The following is a 24,593-nucleotide window of genomic DNA, read 5'->3' as shown; positions in this document are numbered from 1 at the left end:
CACCATGATCAAGTGGGGTTTATTCCAGGAATGCAAGGATTCTTCAATGTATGCAAATCAGTCAATGTGATACACCATATTAACAAATTGAAGGAGAAAAACCATATGATCATCTCAATAGATGCAGAAAAAGCTTTAGACAAATTACAACACCAATTTATGATAAAAACACTCCAGAAAGTAGGGACAGAGGGAACTTACCTCAACATAATAAAGGCCATACATGACAAACCCACAGCCAACATTGTCCTCAATGGTGAAAAAATGAAGCCATTTCCACTAAGATCAGGAACAAGACAAGGTTGCCCACTCTCACCACTATTATTCAACATAGTTTTGGAAGTTTTAGCCACAGCAATCAGAGAAGAAAAAGAAATAATAGGAATCCAAATCAGAAAAGAAGTCGTAAATTTGTCACTGTTTGCAGATGACATGATATTGTACATAGAGAATCCTAAACATGCTACCAGAAAACTACTAGAGCTAGTCAATGAATTTGGTAAAGTAGCAGGATACAAAATGAATACACAGAAATCTCTTGCATTCCTATACACTAATGTTGAAAAATCTGAATGTGAAATTAAGAAAGCACTACCATTTACCACTGCAACAAAAAGAATAAAATATTTAGGAATAAACCTACCTAAGGAGACAAAAGGCTTATATGCAGAAAATCAGAAGACACTGATGAAAGGAATTAAAAATGATATAAATAGATGGAGAGATATAACATGTTCTTGGATTGGAAGAATCAACATTGTGAAAATGACTGTACTACCCAAAGCAATCTACAGATCCAATGCAATCCCTATCAAACTACCACTGGCATTTTCACAGAACTAGAACAAAAAATTTCACAATTTGTATGGAAACACAAAAGACCCCGAATAGCCAAAGCAATCGTGAGAAAGAAAAATGGACCTGTAGGAATCAGGCTCCGTGACTTCAGACTATACTACAAAGCTACAGTAATCAAGACAGTATGGTACTGGCAAAAAAACAGAAATAAACATCAATGCAACAGGATAGAGAGCCCAGAGGTAAACCCAGGCACATATGGTCACCTTATCTTTGATAATGGAGCCACGAATATACAGTGGAGAAAAGACAGCCTTTTCAATAAGTGGTGATGGGAAAACTGGACAGCTACATGTAAAAGAATGAAATTAGAACACTCCTTAACACCATACACAAAAATAATCTCATAATGGATTAAAGGCCTAAATGTAAGGTCAGACACCATCAAACTCTTAGAGGAAAACATAGGCAGAGCACTCTATGACATAAATCACAGCAAGATCCTTTTTGTCCCACCTCCTAGAGTAATGGAAATAAAAAGAAAAATAAACAAATGGGACCTAAAGAAACTTAAAAGCTTTTTCACAGCAAAGGAAACCATAAACAAGACGAAAAGACAACCCTCAGTATGGGAGAAAATGTTTGCAAATGAAGCAACTGACAAAGGATTAATCTCCATACTTTACAAGCAGCTCATGCAGCTCAATATCAAAAAAATAAACAACCCAATTCAAAAATGGGCAGAAGACCTAAATAGACATTTCTCCAAAGAAGATATACAGATTACCAACAAACACATGAAAGAATGCTCAACATCATTAATCATTAGAGAAATGCAAATCAAAACTACAATCAGATATCATCTCACACTGTTCAGAATGGCCATCGTCACGAATCTACCAACAATAAATGCTGGAGAGGGTGTGGAGAAAAGGCAACCCTGTCGCACTGTTGGTGGGAATGTAAACTGATACAGCCACTATGGAGAACAGTATGGAGGTTCCTTAAATAACTAAAAATAGAACTACCATATGAGCCAGCAAGCCCACTATTGGACATATATCCTGAGAAAACCATAGTTCAAAAAGAGTCATGTACCACAATGTTCATTCCAGCACTATTTACAATAGCCAGGATATGGAAGCAACCTATGTGTCTACTGACAGATGAATGGATAAAGAAGATGTGGCACATATATACAATGGAATATTACACAACCATAAATAGAAAGGAAACTGAGTTATTTGTAGTGAGGTGGATGGACCTAGAGTCTGTCACACAGAGTGAAGTAAGTCAGAAAGAGAAAAACAAATACCGTATGCTAACACATATATATGGAATCTAAAAAAGACAAAAATGGTCATGAAGAACGTAAGGGCAAGATGGGAATAAAGACGCAGACCTACTAGAGGATGGACTTGAGGATATGGGGATTGGGAAGTGTAACCTGGGACAAAGTGAGAGAGTGGCGTGGACATATATACACTACCAAACGTAAAATAGATAACTAGTGGGAAGCAGCCGTATAGCACAGGGAGGTCAGCTCGGTGCTTTCTGAAGAGATGGGTGGGAGGGAGGGAGACGCAAGAGGGAAGAGATATGGGGATGTATGTATATGTATAACTGATTCACTTTGTTATAAAGCAGAAACTAACACACAACTGTAAAGCAATTATACTGCAATACAGATGTTAAAAAAAAAAAGTAGGAGGGACCAGGAGAGAATTTGGTATCAAATACCATAAAACAGGAATTTACTGTGTCTCATGATGACACTAGAATAAATTATCTGAAGAAATATTGAGTCATTGTGTTATATTTATAGAGTTGAAACACTTTGGCTCCAGTACCAGTGCCTAGCTATGAAACCAGCTTTCGATTTAAAAATTTTAGTAAATCTCTTCAAAAGTCTTAAACTAATACAAACTTAAATGAGTCTGTGTTTGGTGGAACAGAGTTCACAGGTTTTAAACTGTGAAACATTTTATCTCAATATATATCTTCTTTTATTTAGTGTGTTGATGAAGTCATGGGCAATTTGTTGAGGAGGAAGCTGGTGTAGTTTTCTTTAGCTGTATTAGGAAGCTAGGTGGCTGGCCATTTTTTAAAATAAATAAGATTGTCTATATTTTTAGTCCACTCTGTGAGAATTGTTTTAAAGAAGTTATTTAAGATAAATATGTTGTTAAAGATTGAGTCCTACCACTACGAATAGGATTTAAAGAATTTTCAAGGTAAAATATGTTTCCTGGTAGTTGTTTTAAGGCAGTAATCAAATACTCTCTTAACCACGGTGATAGGTGCCAGTCAGAGCACAGGACCCACAGATGTGGGTTGGAAAACAGGTGTAGTATGAATCCATATCTTTAATCACAGCTCCTTCACTTAATGACAAACAATCCCTCAACATTTCCTCATAAATCTTGTTTTTCAACATGTTAAATCCCTATATTTAACTGCCTTATGTAGCAAAGTGTTTTCTTACACTATTAATTATTGCTTTTCTGCCTAAATTCCTATATTCAGTTTGTTCCTAAGTCTTCATTTGCCTCCTCTTACTTTCTTATATAATCTTGTCCTAACAATGATAGAGAAGACACATTTTAGAATTACACAGGCGGAAGGCTTTTAGGGCTTGAAGTCTATTTTGCTGTACAGTCTGCCACGACACAAGAGTAATTCAAACTTCTTCAGTAACCCTTTCTGACAGTCGGAGAAATCTACCACTGACAGTAAAGGATGAAGAGAGTGTGAAGCCTTCCTCAGTGTACATTGCTAATCCTCAAAAGAATTTCCTGCGTTTTATTTTAATTTATTGTGATTCTCTGCATTGGAAATTACGATGTTTGATGACAATTTGCTGAAGAGGTAAACATACTGGCACCTTGAACTTTATGTCCTCATTATACCTCATCTCCATACAATTTCCACATGAGCGACGGTGTTACTCTACACTGTGATGTCATTGCTGATCCTTTTCCATCTGCTGCCCCCCTGGTAAATTCCTAATCTTTCTTCAAAATTCAGTTCATTTCCTGCTCCGTGTTATAGATGTACTTGCCAACTGCATCTCCATTCCTCCTCTGTGGAGCCTTTGCGCTGCTATCAGGACTTGGGGGTCAACCAGTTCCCTGGTCTGTCTTGGTATCTTGACACACCAAAGATGAGGAGATGTGGGCCTGAGTCTTCACTGTTGTAACTTTGCTAATAGCCATTTCATTTGGATAATTTGAACTGAATTGTACAATTAAGAAGAACAAATCTGATTACATAGTCAAACAATCACTTGAAATCTTTTATATTAAATTTATATAGACTAGGCAAATCTACTGACATATTCAGTGAACATACTGTGAAGACTCAGGCTCACATTCAAATTATGATATCTTTGCTTAGAAAGCTCTCTTTTTGCATCACCAAGGACCAAACTAATACTTAACATCCTTGTTTCTCAAGATACATGTGAATGTTAACAGAAGAGCCTATGCAATAATCTTAATCCTCTTTCACCAACTCCTAGACTCACAGACATTCTTTAAAGATTTTCTTAAACTTACTTAATGGAAGAAATTTTCGTTTTACAGTCGATGTTCACAATTAAATACAAATAAACTGCATTATAACTTGCTGTCCAGCTTGTATTGATGTATGTTATGTATGGATGGACATATTATGTATGATTAATGTGTTATGTATGGATAAAAGAGCAAGAGCAAAGTTTATGTATTCATGTACTTAATGTAATATAATAATAAAGTATTATGGTGTATTTCCCATATTAAGTTCCAGTTTTTCTATATTTCCTCTAAGAAATACCATATGGAGAAGTTGATGGAAAAGATAAAGAAATTAATATTGAAGTGATGAAGTTTGGCCTTTTTAAGATAAAAAGCTTACCAAACTTTCCATATAGACATGGCAATGTTTATCAATAAATCTAATATCTTATAGATTTAGCACAGTTCAACAGTCACCATCTGTTTCAAGAAGTGAAGGTTCTCACTATTTCATAGTTTCTTGGCTCTAAGACTAAAGGCATGCAATCCTTAGTTTGTATAATATTAACTATCAGAAACATGTGAAAAAGTTTTGCATATTTTAGAAAATCAGAAACATAAAGGACATTTTGAGTTATACTCAAAATTATAGCTGACAATACATTATGAATATTCTTTCTTCTTACATGAACTTGGGTGGTCCTCTGCTCATTCTCTGTATGGAGTTAGAGGTCAATACCAGCTGAGTTATAACACAGAAAATTTATGTGGGAAAATGGCAAAGCACTGCAGTCTGATTTTGAGCAAAGTTGTCTGAAAGGCGTTTGATGATTAAATACTGGTATTATGAGAAGTTGTTGTTTGTTCCTTTCTTATTTTTCATAAATTATATGCTAGTAAATCTCTTCATTTGATATAGCTGAAATCAATCCTACTCAGAATCCTTTTTACTTCCCATTCTTTTGAGGTTAATGCTGGTTTTGCATTATAATAAATTTTTTATCTACTTTCTTGATCAAACAACTGTGGGAAATGAGCTAATAAAATAAATAAAAAGTAATTTGCCCAGATACACACACACACACACACACACACACACACACACACACACAGATATACATCTATCTGTATGAGGTTTTTATCTCATAGAAATTAATAAGATCAAACAAGAGGTAAAAATCAGTCCATTTATAAAACTCATCAGCAGTTTTTATTAATTTACTTTGTTTTCTGTACCAAATATCTAGGAGAGTAATGTGATGAAAATGCTTGCAATGGTTTTACTTGTTGTTTGTTTGAATTTTCACAAGTACTGAGGTTATTGCTATCCAACTACAGAAACTTTTCCAGCCTCTGTTCAATTGGTCTTAAACCAAGCATGAATTCCTTTACACTGACCTGCTATACTAAGAAGTGGCTGACAGGGATATGTAGTTCTGGCAGTCATGCAATTCTTGGCCAACATCCACTTGGCTTTGGCTACCCTAAAAGTGTGTTAACCAAAATGAATTATTAGATATTAGAGTGTGCCTTAGATATACACAGATGACTTTATACCTCTAGATAAATCTTTGAGAGAATGTTGTCAGGCGTTTGGGATGGCGGGAACTAAGGAAGGTAGAAGAGGCTATGTGGCTTTAAAACATGCAGATAACACAGTAAATTCCCTAGAGGAAAGGACATAGGGGTTCTTTAGGGAAAAAAAGTAATGAATAACGCATTAGCTTTTGTATATGACAGAAACAAAAGGTACTAGAAAAATTTAAACTTTAGAAACTTTAGAAAAAATATATATAGTAAGACAATTTTTCTGAACTTCCCCAGTGGAGAATAACCCTTGTGAAAACCAATATTCTCTCTATGTGATCCCTTTCAAAATTTGTTGAAATGAAAGAAAAACTGTGCATGAGTATGAATTACAATGTATCTCTAGAACTGTGATCTCTGCTCCATTTCATTTAAGAAGAACTTCTATCTTGATACTGAATTGACTTCAATCACTACAGGTGGCTTATTCAAGTTTGTTCTACCCTGCCATCTCCTTTCATCTCCTATAATGCAGATTTAGTAGGAGGAAGTACTGACATAACAAAATAAAAATCAAAGCCATCTTTTACATGTTTACCTTAGAGCTCATTCCATTAAGTTTTGAAAATAAGTTCTTATCAATTATGCTATGGTATTTTATTGTCAAGAACCCTTAAATATGGAATAAAAATTCCATCAACATTCATATTATGAAAAAGGAACCTAATTCCCATGCTTTTTAGGGAGATGTCTGTTCTGATTTTGCATAGAAAGAGTTCTGTTAGTGAGAATTTAAAATTTTAATTCCAAATTATGCCTGGTTAAGGATGGAGAGATAAGAGTGGAGCACACAAGACAGTGAGGAGACATGAACAAATACAACTAGATAAATGGAGGTAAAGCAAGGCAGTCACAGGCCAAAGTATTTACGGGAAGATGGAAATCAGAAGCCTCAATGTCTAAGTCTTTCTCCATTTTCTCTCCCCTCTGCCAGGAATCTTTACTCATGTGTATTGTATCTCCTGACTCCAAACTTCTAAGGGACTTGCTGTTCTCAACTACTTATTTTTCTGTGTATTAACACCTTCCACTCAACTAATAATTCCAGTCGACAATTACACATGCTTAAGTCTCTTTAATCTTACATTTTTTTCCTCTTGACCCCTCACCTCTCTCTAGATCTCACCTTACCTCTTTTTACATTTCACAGTAAAATTCTTGAAAGTTGTCTACACTGGTTATTTCAATTTCCTCCAATCTGGCTTCTTACTCTATCCTCCTGGAATGATGCCTTCAGGGCATGGAATCATGTGGACCGTCCAATGGACTATCAGAGCATTTGATAAACCTTTCCTCTGCTTTCCCTGACCCCACTTCTTTTGTTTGCCTCCTACTCCTCTGGTTACTCCTTCTCATACTTTTTATAATGTCATATACCTCTACTCAGTCATCGAATGTCAGCTCCTCAACACTCAGTACCAGGCAATTTTTTCAACTCACCCTATACGCTCATCCATACTCATGGTTTCAATTACCACCTGCATGCTGATGACTCATAAATTGTATTTCCCATCCAGAACTCTCTTCTGAGTGTTACATCCATAGATTCAACTCGAAAACTCCACTTTGATGTACCAAAGGCACCTAATCTCATCAATGCTCAAGCCTGAACTCATTCGTAATCTTCTCTATGAAAAATGCTTTCCTTGCATTGTTTGCTAAAATCTATCTAGTTGCACATCAGAAGATGAGTATTCATTTTTGATACCTCTCCTTTCACTTCTGGTATTAATCAGTCAATTTTACTCCTAATTAGGTTTTTTTTTTTTTCAGGTTCATTGAAATCTGACTGGCACACAGCACTGTATGAGTTTAAGGTGTACAGCATAATGATTTGACTTACATACAATATGAAATGATTATCTCAATAAGTTTAGTGAACATTCATCATCTTGTATAGATACAAAATTAAACAAATTGAAAAAATTTTTCTTTGTGATGAGAACTCAGGATTTAATCTCTTAACAACTTTCATATATAACATACAGCAGTGCTAATCATATTTATCATGCTGTACATTACTTCCCTAGTATTTATTTATCTTACAACTGAAAGTTTGTACTTTTTGACTGCCTTCATCCAATTCCCCTCCCCCATACCTTGCCTCTGGAAACCACAAATTATTGACTATATTCCCCACACTGTACATTTCATACTCATGAGTCATTTATTTTGCAACTTGAAGTTTGTACCTCTTAATCTCCCTCACCTATTTCTATCCTACTCTCATCCTTCTTCCCTCTGGCAACCTACTGTTTGTTCTCTGTATCTATGACTCTGATTCGATTTTGTTATGTTTGCTCATTTGTTTTGTTTTGTAGATTCCACATATAAGTGAAATCATACAGTGTTTGTCTTTCCCTGTCTGTCTTATTTCACTTAGCATAATACCCTGTAGGCCCAAGTGTGTTGCTGCAAATGGCAGAATTTCATTCTTTTTTTTTTTATGGCTGAGTACTATTCCATTGTGTGTATGTGCGTGTGTGTGTGTGTGTGTGTGTGTGTGTGTGTGATATTTGTTGTCTTTTTGATAATAGCCATTCTGACAGGTGTGGGATGATATCTCATTGTGGTTTTGGTTTGCAAATTCCTGAGGATTAGTGATGTTTAGCATCTTTTCACGTATTGTTGGCCATCTGTATGTCTGCTTTGGAAAAATGTCTATTCAGATACTCTGCCCATTTTTTAATCAGATTGCTTGTTTTTTTGATGTGGAGTTTTATAAGTTCTTTGTATATTTTGGATATTAACCCCTTATTGGATACATCATTTGCAAATATTTTTTCCTATTCAGTCGGTGGCCTTTTCATTTTGTTGATAATCTCCTTCATTGTGTAAAAACATTCTAGTTTAATGCAGTCTCATTGATTTATTTTTGCTTTTGTTTCCTTTGCCTGAGGATACCTAACCTAAAAAAATTATTACTGAGACCTATGTCAACGAGTGTACTGCTTATGTTTTTTTAGCCGTTTTATAGTTTTAGGTCTTATCCATTTTGGATATATTTTTGTATATGGTGTGAAAGAGTAGTCTAGTTTGATTCTTTTGCCTGTAGCTGTCCAGTTTTCCCAACACCATTTATTAAAGGGAGGTTCTTTTCCTTGTTGCATGTTTTTGTCTCTTTTGTTGTAGATTAAATAACCAGGTAAGCCTGGGTTCATTTCTGGGCTCTCTATTCTGTTCCATTGATTTTGTTTTTTTGTTTTTTGATTTTTTTGTGCCAACACCATACTGTTTTGATTTTAGTAGCTTTGTTACTACAAGTTTGAAATCATGCAGTATGATACTTCCAGCTTTGTTCTTTTTTCTCAAGTTTTTTTGGCTATTTGGAGTCTTTCATGTTTCCACACACATTTTAGAGTTCTTTGTTCTAGTTCTATGATAAATGCCATTATTTTTAATGCATTTAATGAGTTAACTTTTTTTTTTAAACATCTTTATTGGAGTATAATTGTTTTACAATGGTGTGTTAATTTCTGCTTTATAACAAAGTGAATCACCTATACATATACATATATCCCCATATCTCTCCCTCTTGTGTCTCCCTCCCACTCTCCCTATCACATATATATGGAATCTAAAAAAAAAAAAAAAATGGTTCTGAAGAACGTAGGGGCAGGAGAGGAATAAAGACGCAGACATAGAGAATGGACTTGAAGACACAGGGAAGGGGAAGGGGAAGCTGGGATGAAGTGAGAGAGTGGCATGGATTTATATGCACTGCCATTGGTGTTTTGACAGGAAATGCATTGAACCTTTAGATTGCCTTGGGTAGTATTGTGATTTTAACAATATTAATTCTTCCAACCCATGGACACAGTGTATCTTTCCATCTGTTTGTATCATCTTCAATTTCTTTCATCAGTGTCGTGTAGTTTTCCAGGTACAGTTCTTTTATCTCCTTAGTTAGATTTATTTTTAGGTATTTTATCCTTTTTCGTACGATTGTTTAAGTGTGATTGTTTCTTAATTTCTCTTTCTGTAGTTTTTTATTAGTGTATAGAAGTGCAACAGATTTCTGTGTATTAATTTTGTATCCTGCAACTTTACATAATTCGTTGATGGGTTCTAGTTGGTTTTTTGGTGGTGTCTTTAGGATTTTCTATTTATAGTATCATGCCATCTGCAAACAGTGACAGTTTTAATTCTTTGTTTCTAATTTGGATTGCTTTTATTTATTTTTCTTGTCTGATTGCTCTGGCTAGAACTTCCAATACTATGTTGAATAAAAGTGGTGAGAGTGGGCATTCTTGTCTTTGTCTTGATCTTAGAGGAAATGCTTTCAGCTTTTCACCATTGAGTATAATGTTAGCTGTGGATTTGTCATATATTGCTTTTATGATATCGAGGTATATTCCCTCTATACCTACCTTGTTGAGAATTTTATCACAAATAGATGTATAATTTTGTCAAAAACTTTTTCTGCATTTATTAAGATAATCATATAATTTTAACCTTCAATTTGTTAATGTGGTGCATCACATTGACTAATTTGCAAGTACTGAACCATTCTTATATCTTTGGGATATATCCCACTTGATTGTGGTATATGGTCCTTTTAATATACTGTTGAATTTGGTTTCCTAGTATTTTGTTGAGGATTTTTCGTCTGTTTTCATCAGTGATATTGGCTTCTAATTTTCTTTTTTGTGTTGTCTTTGTCTGATTTTGGTATCAGGGTGATGCTGGCCTTGTATAATGAATTTGGAAACATTCTTCCTTCTTCAATTTTTTGGAAGAAGTTGAGGATAGGCATTAAACCTTCTTTAAATGTTTGGCAGAATTTACCTGTGAAGCTGTCTAGTCCTGGACTCCGGTTTGTTGGGAGGTTTTTCTTTTTTTTTTAATCTTTATTTGGCCCTACTCTCTCTTGGAAACAAAAGTAATATTTACAACAGGATGATAAATATTTTAAAATTTTTAACAAGGAACTAGGTATAACTCTAATGGTACTATTAGATTCTAAAGTTCAGCGGAAATGTTTAATTGAAATATTAATATAATCCATTTCCCCCCATGGTCATGGGACCATCATCATAGGACCTTAAGAGCTACCAACTATGTTTGGGATAAAGGGAAATTTTATATTATCTCAAAATTATCTTTAATTAAATGGGGTCAGGGTAACATTTGGTCTGTTGAAAGTAAGGAGGAGATGTTACTACAAGTATGCATTTCCATTCAAATAAAGGTAATATGCGGTAGGAAGGGAGAGTGAAGAGAATGATCCTTGGGTCATAATATTTCTAAATCTCTGAGAGCAGACCCAGGATTAAACGGACACAGGGACACAGTGATAAATATAGAACTTAATCTGAGGCACTTAATGACCTGCCATTAAGATTATTTCAATTCAATTACAATGAAATTTAATTAATATTTACTGAGTGCCTAGAAGAAACAAAGATTTGATCATGGGTTTCTTGGTATTCCTTTACTTTTATGTATTTACTTTTTTTAAACATCTTTATTGGAGTATAATTGCTTTACAATGGTGTGTTAGTATCTGCTTTATAACAAAGTGAATCAGTTATACATATACATATGTTCCCATATCTCTTCCCTCTTGCATCTCCCTCCCCCCCACCCTCCCTATCCCACCCCTCTATGTGGTCACAAAGGACAGAGCAGATCTGCGGCTGCTACTCACTAGCTATCTATTTTATGTTTGGTAGTGTATATATGTCCATGCCACTCTCTCACTTTGTCACATCTTACCCTTCCCCCTCCCCATATCCTCAAGTCCATTCTCTAGTAGGTCTGTGTCTTTATTCCAATCTTGCCACTAGGTTCTTCATGACCTTTTTTTTTTATACTTTACTTTCCATATATATGTGTTAGCATACTGTATTTGTTTTTCTCTTTCTGACTTACTTCACTCTGTATGACAGACTCTAACTCCATCCACCTCACTATAAATAACTCCATTTCATTTCTTTTTATGGCTGAGTAATATTCCATTGTATATATGTGCCACATCTTCTTTATCCATTCATCTGTTGATAGACACTTAGGTTGCTACCATGTCCTGGCTATTGTAAATAGAGCTGCAATGAACATTTTGGTACATGACTCTTTCTGAATTATGGTTTTCTCAGGGTATATGCCCAGTAGTGGGATTGCTGGGTCATATGGTACTTCTATTTTTAGTTTTTTAAGGAACATCCATACTGTTCTCCATAACGGCTGTATCAGTTTACATTCCCACCAACAGTGCAAGAGGGTTCCCTTTTCTCCACACCCTCTCCAGCATGTATTGTTTCTAGATTTTTTGATGATGGCCATTCTGACTGGTGTGAGATGATATCTCATTGTAGTTTTGATTTGCATTTCTCTAATGATTAATGATGTTGAGCATTCTTTCATGTGTTTGTTGGCAATCGGTATATCTTCTTTGGAGAAATGTCTATTTAGGTCTTCTGCCCATTTTTGGATTGGGTTGCTTGTTTTTCTGTTATTGAGCTGCATGAGCTGCTTGTAAATTTTGGAGATTAATCCTTTGTCAGTTGCTTCATTTGCAAATATTTTCTCCCATTCTGAGGGTTGTCCTGTGGTCTTCTTTATGGTTTCCTTTGCTGTGCAAAAGCTTTTAAGTTTCATTAGGTCCCATTTGTTTATTTGTGTTTTTATTTCCATTTCTCTAGGAGCTGGGTCAAAAAGGATCTTGCTGTGACTTATGTCATAGAGTGTTCTGCCTATGTTTTCCTCTAAGAGTTTGATAGTGTCTGGCCTTACATTTAGGTCTTTAATCCATTTTGAGTTTATTTTTGTGCATGGTGTTAGGGAGTGTTCTAATTTCATACTTTTACATGTACCTGTCCAGTTTTCCCAGCACCACTTACTGAAGAGGCTGTCTTTTCTCCACTGTATATGCTTGCCTCCTTTATCGAAGATAAGGTGACCATATGTGCATGGGTTTATCTCTGGGCTTTCTATCCTGTTCCATTGATCTCTTTTTCTGTTTTTGTGGCAGTACCAAACTGTCTTGATTACTGAAGCTTTGTAGTATAGTCTGAAGCCAGGGAGCCTGATTCCTCCAGCTCCATTTTTCGTTCTCAAGATTGCTTTGGCTATTCGGGGGTCTTTTGTGTTTCCATACAAATTGTGAAATTTTTTGTTCTAGTTCTGTGAAAATGCCAGTGGTAGTTTGATAAGGATTACATTGAATCTGTAGATTGCTTTGGGTAGTAGAGTCATTTTCACAATGTTGATTCTTCCAATCCAAGAACATGGTATATCTCTCCATCTATTTGTATCATCTTTAATTTCTTTCATCAGTGTCTTATAATTTTCTGCATACAGGTGTTTTGTCTCCTTAGGTAGGTTTATTCCTAGATATTTTATTCGTTTTGTTGCAGTGGTAAATGGGAGTGTTTTCTTAATTTCACTCTCGGATTTGTCATCATTAGTGTATAGAAATGCAAGAGATTTCTATGCATTAGTTTTGTGTCCTGCTACTTTACCAAATTCATTGATTAGCTCTAGAAGTTTTCTGGTAGCATCTTTAGGATTCCCTATATATAGTATCATGTCATCTGCAAACGGTGACAGCTTTACTTCTTCTTTTCCAATTTGGATTTCTTTTATTTCTTTTTCTTCTCTGATTGCTGTGGCTAAAACTTCCAAAACTATGTTGAGTAATAGTGGTGAGAGTGGGCAACCTTGTCTTGTTCCTGATCTTAGTGGAAATGGTTTCAGTTTTTCAACATTGAGGATGATGTTGGCTGTGGGTTTGTCATATATGGCCTTTATTATGTTGAGGAAAATTCCATCTATGCCTACTTTCTGCAGGGCTATTATCATAAATGGGTGTTGAATTTTGTCAAAAGCTTTCTCTTCATCTATTGAGATGATCATATGGTTTTTCTCCTTCAGTTTGTTAATATGGTGTATCACGTTGATTGATTTGTGTATATTTAAGAATCCTTGCATTCCTGGAATAAACCCCACTTGATCATTGTGTATGATCCTTTTAATGTGCTGTTGGATTCTGTTTGCTAGTATTTTGTTGAGGATTTTTGCATCTATGTTCATCAGGAATATTGGCCTGTAGTTTTCTTTCTTTGTGACATCTTTGTCTGGTTTTGGTATCAGGGTGATGGTGGCCTCGTAGAATGAGTTGGGGAGTGTTCCGCCCTCTGCAATATTTTGGAAGAGTTTGAGAAGGATAGGTGTTAGCTCTTCTCTAAATGTTTGATAGAATTCGCCTGTGAAGCCATCTGGTCCTGGGCTTTTGTTTGTTGGAAGATTTTTAATCACAGTTTCAATTTCAGTGCTTGTGATAGGTCTGTTTATATTTTCTATTTCTTCCTGGTTCAGTCTTGGCAGGTTGTGCATTTCTAAGAATTTGTCCATTTCTTCCAGGTTGTCCATTTTATTGGCATAGTGTTGCTTGTAGTAATCTCTCATGATAGTTTGTATTTCTGCGGTGTCAGTTGTTACTTCTCCTTTTTCATTTCTAATTCTACTGATTTGAGTGTTCTCCCTTTTTTTCTTGATGAATCTGGCTAATGGTTTATTAATTTTGTTTATCTTCTCAAAGAACCAGCTTTTAGTTTTATTGATCTTTGATATTGTTTCCTTCATTTCTTTTTCATTTATTTCAGATCTGATCTTTATGATTTCTTTCCTTCTGCTAACTTTGGGGTTTTTGTGTTCTTCCTTCTCTAATTGCTTTAGATGCAAGGTTAGGTTGCTTATTTGAGATGTTTCCTGTTTCTGAGGTAGGCTTGTATTGCTATAAACTTTCCTCTTAGAACTGCTTTTGCTGCATCCCATAGGTTTTGGGTCGTCGTGTCTCCATTGTCATTTGTTTCTAGGTATTTTTTGATTTCCCCTTTGATTTCTTCAGTGATCACTTAGTTATTAAGTAGTGTATTGTTTAGCCTCCATGTGTTTGTATTTTTTACAGATCTTTTACTGTAATTGATATCTAGTCTCATAGCATTGTGGTCGGAAAAGATACTTGATACGATTTTAATTTTCTTAAATTTACCAAGGCTTGATTTGTCACCCAAGATATGATCTATCCTGGAGAATATTCCATGAGCACTTGAGAAAAATGTGTATTCTGTTGTTTTTGGGTGGAATGTCCTATACATATCAATTAAGTCCATCTTGTTTAATGTATCATTTAAATCTTGTGTTTCCTTATTTATTTTCATTTTGGATGATCTGTCCATTGGTGAAAGTGGGGTGTTAAAGTCCCCTAGTATGATTGTGTTACTGTCAATTTCCCCTTTTATGGCTGTTAGTATTTGCCTTATGTATTGAGGTGCTCCTATGTTGGGTGCATAAATATTTACAATTGTTATATCTTCTTCTTGGATCAATCCCTTGATCATTATATAGTGTCCTTCTTTGTCTCTTGTAGTAGTCTTTATTTTAAAGTCTATTTTGTCTTATATGAGAATTGCTACTCCAGCTTTCCTTTGATTTCCATTTGCATGGAATATCTTTTTCCATCCCTTCACTTTCAGTCTGTATGTGTCCCTAAGTCTGAAGTGGTCTCTTATAGACAGCATATATACAGGTCTTGTTTTTGTATCCATTCCGCCACTCTGTGTCTTTTGGTGGGACCATTTAATCCATTTACATTTAAGGTCGGAGGTTTTTAATTAGTGATTAAATTTAATTACTAATAATTGGTCTGTTCACATTTTTTATTTCTTCCTGATTCAACTGTGTGAGATTGTTTGTTTCTGTGAATTTATTCAGTTTTTCTAAGTTGTCCATTTGTTTGGTGTATAATTGTTCATAGTACTCTCTTATAATCCTTTGTATATTTGTGGTGTTGTTTGTTACTTCTTTCAGAGCTGGTGTGAGAGGCTGGCTCCTAACATGAGTGACTGTGGGGTTTGGGGTGTCCCATAGCTTGTGTCAGCCCCCTGGGGGATAGGGCCAGATCCCAGGGCAACTGGCTTAGGGGTCCATGGTGTCCCAGAGCTGGTGTTGGCCTGCTGGTGCATGGGGTTGGGTCCTGGAGAGGCTATCCTCATCAGGTCTAAGGCAGCCAGCCTGCTTGTGGGTGGGTCTGTGTCCCTGCCAGGCCAACTCCTTGGCCTGAAACATCCTAGTACTGGTGCCAGCTGGCTGGTGGGCCAGTCTGGGTCCTGGCACTAATAAGCTAGAGAGAGGATTCCAAAATGGTGCTTGCCAGCATCAGTGTCCTTATGGTAGAACGAGCTCCCTAATATGGCTGCCACCAGTGTCTATGTCCCCAGGGTGAGAAACAGTCTCCTCCTGCCTCTCCAGGAAGCTCTACAAGATCAGCATGTGGGTCTGACCCAGGCTTGTCTCAAATCACTTCTTCTGCCCTGGGTCTTGGAGTGTGTGAGATTTTGTTTGCACCTTTAAGAATGGAGTCTATCTTCCACAGCTCTCTGGCTCTCTTATATGCAAGCCTTGCTGGTCTTCAAAGCCAATGTTCCTATGGCTCATCTTCCTGGTGCAGGACTCCTGGACTGGGGAGCCTGATCTGGGGCTCAGACCCCTTGTTCCTTGGGGAGAACCTCTACAATTGTAACTATCCTCCTGTTTGTGGGCCACCCACACATGGGAATGGGTGTTGACTATATCGTGACTCAGCCTCTCCAACCCATTGCCTTGTGGTTCTTTAAATCTTTAGCTGTAGAAGATTTTTTCTGCTAGTCTTTTGGTCTTTCTGATCAATAGTTGTTTTGTAATTAGCTGAATTTTTCTGTGCTCATGGGAGGAGGTGAGCTCAGAGTTTTCCCACTTTGCCATCTTGGCCACCAACCTTAATTATTTTTTTAATCTGTCAATTTCTATATGACACCAGCCTAGTCCAAGCCACCATATGTCTTATTTGGACATATAACAGACAGCTAAGTGGCCCCCTTCAATCACTCTTTAAGCCAGCTATAGGGCCCTACAGTGTTTGCCATCTGGTGGACCCTCAGTCTTCACTTTCCAATCCTCAGCCATCCTCCTCTGCTCCTCTGTTCCATACACAGTTGGTCTATTGGATCCCTTAATATACTATGACTCTTTCCACCAAAGGCTCTTTCCTCATACTCTTTTCACTGCCTGGAACTCCTAAACCAATGCTTTGACTGTTTCTGCTAGTTTGTTTTTACCTAGTTCATCACCTCTACCTATTTTTCAGAGAGCTTCCTTTGACTCTTTATCCTAGGCCAGGCTACTTTGTAATTTGTTTTCCTTGCACAATTTTTTAAAAATTTCCCACACATCTCAAATTTTAATTATTGATATTTCCTCCTTAGTGTGACTATTTGGCAATCTGCCTCACTAAACTTTATATAAGAATTAGGATTTTGTCTGTTTTGGCTTAACATTGAATTCCAGGAGCTTAGTATAGTACTACAAATATTAAAAAAAAAATTTGTTACATGAATAAATAAAATTAAAAACAGGGAAAAAACCGCAGAAGAAACAGAAAGAAAAATGAGAAAAATTAAGAAATATTGAGAGAGCAAGTGGGCACTCAACTTTTCTAAAATTAATTTGTAGTTAATTTATTTTAACTAATTTATTTAAATTAATATAATGTTTTAAAATTATATAAATTATATAAATTTAAATAATTTAAATATATAGAATGTTTTAAAATTATATAAATTTAAATAATTTAAGTAATATAATATGTAATGTATAATATAATGTATCATATATAATATAGTTCTAGGGTCAGCCTTTAATGCAAACTATTGTCACCCTGAGGTCTTGTAGGATATTGCTGACAAGACAAATCAGAATTACATTTTTGCATCAGTAAAGATGGATGTATTTCACTTTCTAAATTTTGGATAAAATCAATCCAAAGTCCTTTGTTTTCAGTTTTAATAAAAGTGTCAGTAATTTTTTACTGCTTTCAACTTGAGGCTACCTAAGGATTTGAGGGGTTTGTCTGAGGACTGCCTGACTAGGTCCTTTTTCGTTAAAGGCAAAACATGAAATCAGTCCTTCAAGAAAGTTTGGCCAAAAATAGAAATTACTTCATATGTAATAGACTGTTTGTATAAAATGATGACATTGTTTAAAATGATGAGGTTATCAAGAAATGCCTTTTAAATTGGTTTTAAGTTATTCACCTTCTCATTGGGCTCCTTTTCTGTGATCAACATCATGCCTTTGTAAGAGAAATGATTGAAATTGGAGTTAAGTCCATTGCTCTCAAAGTTTTTTTTTTTTCTGTACATAACTCAGTGTTCCAAAAGGGTATGCCTAATTTATGAATAACAATTTCATTACCTTAGGGTAATTTCATTGCCTTCTAGTCATAACCAGCTGAATTTCCCAGCCCAGACACTCTCATTTCTTCATTCATTCAGACATTTATGAGAATCTGTCAGATGCCCTACTAAGTACATTAAAGATGAGTAAGATACTGTTCCTGACTGTATGTATTTTCCATTTTCAGATTGGGGTCAGTTTCTTTGATTTTATTTTCAGATTGATGCAGACCCTGGGAAAGATTATTCGATTTATATAACCTTCATAGGTTAGCCAAGATTCCAGATGATCAGACCAACTTATCCAAATGTCATCTAATACATAAAGTCAGACACAAAATGTTATTTTTAACTGACAAAGAGTAACTTTGGAGAACATTATCACTAGATTGCTATACTGATGAGCAATTTTAAATTCTTGGCTGCTACATGTAAATTTTGTTCAGTAGTGCCCTTGGGATGTGATCATCATATTTAGCCATTTCTCTTTTTGGGATTTCCTAATTTTGAAGCATGAATTAATTTCAAGACTGCCTTCCAAAATTTTATATGCTCCAGAGAGACATTTCCAATTAATATGCAATTTTTTTCTACTGAATTTTCTTTTTTCTGTTCTGTGCTAATGACATTTCCCCCTCTCCATTTCCTAAGAGCAGTGCTCTTTTCACTCAATAGATATTTTGTTGAACAATTGAACTAGATCTTAATTTCAACTGAACTACCCAATTCTTTAATCTATTTATTTGCTTCAAAATATTTTCAGAGAAATTCATTCATTTTGTCTAAAATTTGATTGATAATGGATGGTATCAAATTTGTAGTTTATTTCACTAAAATGAAAAAAAAAACGATTGGGAAAACAATTTTCAGAGAGACCTTTTTTTCTTTCTTTCTGTATTTAGGTGGCTATTCCACATGTAAAAAACGTTTAAAAAATAAGGCTCAGCACTATAGTTCAAGGAACAACTATGGGGTACTTACCGTATTGTTATAGGGATGAATGCATTTCTGTTAATGCTGTAATTAGCAGAAAGAGTCAAGATATTTTGAGAACTTCCACATCCATATTTAACTGTGGGCTTTCCTTCCACAAGAAATAAATGAAGAAACTGTTGTCCAAAATTCTTCTCATTACCTTTAAGAACAAATATTACATTAAATTAGCGATTAATGTAGATTTACATTTTATTCAATAACAATCATTAATTTAACAAACACAATCTTTTTTTTTTAACATCTTTAATGGAGTATAATTGCTTTACAATGGTGTGTTAGTTTCAGCTTTATAAAAATTAGTTATACATATACATATGTTCCCATATCTCTTCCCTTTTGCATCTTCCTCCCTTCCACCCTCCTTATCCCATCCGTCTAGGTGGTCAGAAAGCACCGAGCTGATCTCCCTGTGCTATGCGCTTGCTTCCCACTAGCTATCTATTTTAAGTTTGGCAGTGTATATATGTCCATGTCACTCTCTCACTTTGTCACATCTTACCCATCCCCTTCCCATATCCTCAAGTCCATTCTCTAGTAGGTCTCTGTCTTTATTCTGGTCTGGCCACTAGGTTCTTCATGTCCTTTTTTTTTTTTTTTTCCTAAGATTCCATATATATGTGTTAGCATACTGTATTTGTTTTTCTCTTTCTGACTTACTTCACTCTGTATGACAGACTCTAACTCCAACCACCTCACTACAAATAACTCCATTTCGTTTCTTTTTATGACTAATATTCCATTGTATATATGTGCCATATTTTCTTTATCCATTCATCCGATGATGGACACTTCGGTTGCTTCCATGTCCTGGCTATTGTAAATAGAGCTGCAATGAACATTTTGGTACATGATTCTTTTTGAATTATGGTTTTCTCAGGGTATATGCCCAGTAGTGGGATTGCTGAGTCGTATGGTACTTCTATTTTTAGTTTTTTAAGGAACATCCATACTGTTCTCCATAGTGGCTGTATCAATTTACATTCCCACCAACAGTGCAAGAGTGTTCCCTTTTCTCCACACCCTCTCCAGCATTTATTGTTTCTAGATTTTTTGATGATGGGCATTCTGACCGGTGTGAGATGATATCTCATTGTAGTTTTGATTTGCATTCCTCTAATGATTAATGATGTTGAGCATCCTTTCATGTGTCTGTTGGCAATCTGTATATCTTCTTTGGAGAAATGTCTATTTAGGTCTTCAGCCCATTTTTGGATTGGGTTTTTTGTTTTTCTGTTATTGAGCTGCATGAGCTGCTTGTAAATTTTGGAGATTAATCCTTTGTCAGTTGCTTCATTTGCAAATATTTTCTCCCATTCTGAGGGTTGTCCTGTGGTCTTCTTTATGGTTTCCTTTGCTGTGCAAAAGCTTTTAAGTTTCATTAGGTCCCATTTGTTTATTTTTGTTTTTATTTCCATTTCTCTAGGAGCTGGGTCAAAAAGGATCTTGCTGTGATTTGTGTCATAGAGTGTTCTGCCTATGTTTTCCTCTAAGAGTTTGATAGTGTCTGGCCTTGCATTTAAGTCTTTAATCCATTTTGAGTTTATTTTTGTTCATGGTGTTAGGGAGTGTTCTAATTTCATACTTTTACATGTACCTGTCCAGTTTTCCCAGCACCACTTATTGAAGAGACGGTCTTTTCTCCACTGTATATACTTGCCTCCTTTATCAAAGATAAGGTGACCATATGTGCGTGGGATTCTCTCTGGGCTTTCTATCCTGTTGCATTGATCTATGTTTCTGTTTTTGTGCCAGTACCAAACTGTCTTGATTACTGTAGCTTTGTAGTATACTCTGAAGTCAGGGAGCCTGATTCCTCCAGCTCCATTTTTCATTCTAAAGACTGCTTTGGCTATTCGGGGTCCTTTGTGTTTCCACACAAACTGAAATTTTTTGTTCTACTTCTGTGAAAAATGCCATTGGTAGTTTGATAAGGATTGCATTGAATCTGTAGATTGCTTTGGGTAGTAGAGTCATTTTCACAATGTTGATTCTTCCAATCCAAGAACACAGTATATCCCTCCATCTATTTGTATCATCTTTAATTTCTTTCATCAGTGTCTTATAATTTTCTGCATACAGGCCTTTTGTCTCCTTAGGTAGGTTTATTCCTAGGTATTTTATTCTTTTTGTTGCAATGGTAAATGGGAATATTTCTTAATTTCACTTTCAGATTTTTCATCATTAGTGTATAGGAATGCAAGAGACTTCTGTGCATTAATGTTGTATACTGCTACTTTACCAAATTCATTGATTAGCTCTAGAAGTTTTCTGGTAACATCTTTATTATTCTCTATGTATAGTATCATGTCATCTGCAAACAGTGACAGCTTTACTTCTTCTTTTCCAGTTTGGATTCCTTTTATTTCTTTTTCTTCTCTGATTGCTGTGGCTAAAACTTCCAAAACTATTTTGAAAAATAGTGGTGAGAGTGGGCAACCTTGTCTTGTTCCTGATCTTAGTGGAAATGGTTTCAGTTTTTCACCATTGAGGACAATGTTGGCTGTGGGTTTGTCATATATGGCCTTTATTATGTTGAGGAAATTTCCATCTGTGCCTACTTTCTGCCGGGCTTTTATCATAAATAGGTGTTGAATTTTGTCGAAAGCTTTCTCTGCATCTATTGAGATGATCATATGGTTTTTCTCCTTCAATTTGTTAATATGGTGTATCACATTGATTGATTTGTGTATATTGAAGAATCTTGCATTCCTGGAATAAACCCTACTTGATCATGGTGTATGATCCTTTTAATGTGCTGTTGGATTCTGTTTGCTAATATTTTGTTGAGGATTTTTGCATCTATGTTCATCAGGAATATTGACCTGTAGTTTTCTTTCTTTGTGACATCTTTGTCTGGTTTTGGTATCAGTGTGATGGTGGCCTCGTAGAATGAGTTGGGGAGTGTTCCGCCCTCTGCAATATTTTGGAAGAGTTTGAGAAGGGTAGGTGTTAGCTCTTCTCTAAATGTTTGATAGAATTCGCCTGTGAAGCCATCTGGTCCTGGGCTTTTGTTTGTTGGAAGATTTTTAATCACAGTTTCAATTTCAGTGCTTGTGATTGGTCTGTTCATATTTTCTATTTCTTCCTGGTTCAGTCTCGGCAGTTTGTGCATTTCTAAGAATTTGTCCATTTCTTCCAGGTTGTCCATTTTATTGGCATAGAGTTGCTTGTAGTAATCTCTCATGATCGTTTGCATTTCTGCGGTGTCAGTTGTTACTTCTCCTTTTTCATTTCTAATTCTATTGATTTGAGTCTTCTCCCTTTTTTTCTTGATGAGTCTGGCTAATGGTTTATCAATTTTGTTTATCTTCTCAAAGAACCAGCTTTTAGTTTTATTGATCTTTGTTAATGTTTCCTTCATTTCTTTTTCATTTATTTCTGATCTGATCTTTATGATTTCTTTCCTTCTGCTAACTTTGGCGTTTTCTTGTTCTTCTTTCTCTAATTGCTTTAGGTTGAAGGTTAGGTTGTTTATTCGAGATGTTTCCTGTTTCTTGAGGTAGGCTTGTATTGTTATAAACTTCCCTCTTAGACCTGCTTTTGTTGCATCCCATAGGTTTTGGGTCGTCGTGTCTCCACTGTCATTTGTTTCTAAGTGTTTTTTGATTTCCCCTTTGATTTCGTCAGTGATCACTTTGTTATTAAGTAGTGTATTGTTTAGCCTTCATGTGTTTGTATTTTTTACAGATCTTTTCCTATAAATGATGTCTAGTCTTATAGCGTTGTGGTTAGAAAGGATACTTGATACAATTTCAATTTTCTTAAATTTACCAAGGCTTGATTTGTGACCCAAGATATGATCTATCCTGGAGAATGTTCCATGAGCACTTGAGAAAAATGTGTATTCTGTTGTTTTTGGGTGGAATGTCCTATACATATCAATTAAGTCCATCTTGTTTAATGTATCTCTTAAAGCTTGTGTTTCCTTATTTATTTTCATTTTGGATGATCTGTCCATTGGTGAAAGTGGGGTGTTAAAATCCCCTACTACGATAGTGTTACTGTCAATTTCCCCTTTTATGGCTGTTAGTACTTGCCTTATGTATTGAGGTGCTCCTATTTTGGGTGCATAAATATTTACAATTTTTCTATCCTCTTCTTGGATCGATCCCTTGATCATTCATTATGTAGTGTCCTTCTTTGTCTCTGTAATAGTCTTTATTTTAAAGTCTATTTTAATAGTCTTTATTTTAAAGTCTATTTTGTCTGATATGAGGATTACTACTCCAGCTTTCTTTTGATTTCCATTTGCATGGAATATCTTTTTCTATCCCGGCACTTTCAGTCTTTATGTGTCCCTATGTCTGAAGTGGGTCTCTTGTAAGCAGCATATATACAGGTGTTGTTTTTGTATCCATTCAGCCAGTCTGTGTCTTTTCGTGGGAGCATTTAATCCATTTACATTTAAGGTAATTATCGATATGTATGTTCCTATTCCCATTTTCTTAAATGTTTTGGGTTTGTTATTGTAGGTGTTTTCCTTCTCTTGTGTTTCTTGCCTAGAGAAGTTCCTTTAGCATTTGTTGTAAAGCTGGTTTGGTGGTGCTGAACTCTCTCAGGTTTTGCTTGTCTGTAAACGTTTTAATTTCTCCATCAAATCTGAATGGCATCCTTAATGGGTAGAGTAATGTTGGTTGTAGGTTTTTCTCCTTCATCACTTTAAATATGTCCTGCCACTTCCTTCTGGTTTGCAGAGTTTCTGCTGAAAGATCAGCTGTTAACCTTATGGGGATTCCCTTGTGTGTTATTTGTTGTTTTTCCCTTGCTGCTTTAAATATGCTTTCTTTATATTTAATTTTTGATAGTTTGATTAATGTGTGTCTTGGTATGTTTCTCCTTGCACTTATCCTGTGTGGGACTCTCTGTGCTTCCAGGACTTGATTAACTATTTCCTTTCCCATATTAGGGAAGTTTTCAACTATAATCTCTTCAAATATTTTCTCAGTCCCTTTCTTTTTCTCTTCTTCTTCTGAGACCCCTATAATTCGACTGTTGGTGCATTTAATGTTGTCCCAGAGGTCTCTGAGACTGTCCTCAGTTCTTTTCATTCTTTTTTCTTAATTCTGCTCTGCAGTAGTTATTTCCACTATTTTGTCTTCCAGGTCACTTACCCGTTCTTCTGCCTCAGTTATTCTGCTATTGATCCCATCTAGAGTATTTTTAATTTCATTTACTGTTTTGTTCATCATTGCTTGTTTCCTCTTTAGTTCTTCTAGGTCCTTGTTAAATGTTTCTTGTATTTTGTCTATTCTATTTCCAAGATTTTGGATCATCTTTCCTATCATTATTCTGAACTCTTTTTCAGGTAGACTGCTTATTTCCTCTTCATTTGTTAGGTCTGGTGTGTTTTTACCTTGCTCCTTCATGTGCTGTGTTTTTCTGTCTTCTCATTTTGCTTATCTTACTGTGACAAACACAATCTTAGTTCTCAAGGAGTAATCGTCAGTGAGATGATAGGAGTTTTATTCGATAATTATTCAATGTAAAAAGTACTATAGTA

General features: G+C 35.5%; 1 protein-coding gene across 1 annotated transcript in view; it reads right to left on the bottom strand.

The window, feature by feature from the left end:
• Nucleotides 1–24,593, bottom strand: part of EYS (eyes shut homolog) — a 1,768,116-nt gene that overhangs the window by 346,068 nt on the left and 1,397,455 nt on the right. The window contains exon 27 of the mRNA XM_036871239.1: nucleotides 19,079–19,232. Coding sequence (XP_036727134.1) covers nucleotides 19,079–19,232 — 154 coding nt within the window. The remainder of the gene's footprint in view (nucleotides 1–19,078; nucleotides 19,233–24,593) is intronic.

The sequence above is a fragment of the Balaenoptera musculus genome, chromosome 12 (assembly GCF_009873245.2).
Source record: "Balaenoptera musculus isolate JJ_BM4_2016_0621 chromosome 12, mBalMus1.pri.v3, whole genome shotgun sequence".
Taxonomy (NCBI): domain Eukaryota; kingdom Metazoa; phylum Chordata; class Mammalia; order Artiodactyla; family Balaenopteridae; genus Balaenoptera; species Balaenoptera musculus.
The sequence above is the reverse complement of the archived record's forward strand: the minus strand, read 5'-3'. Positions and strand labels throughout refer to the sequence as shown.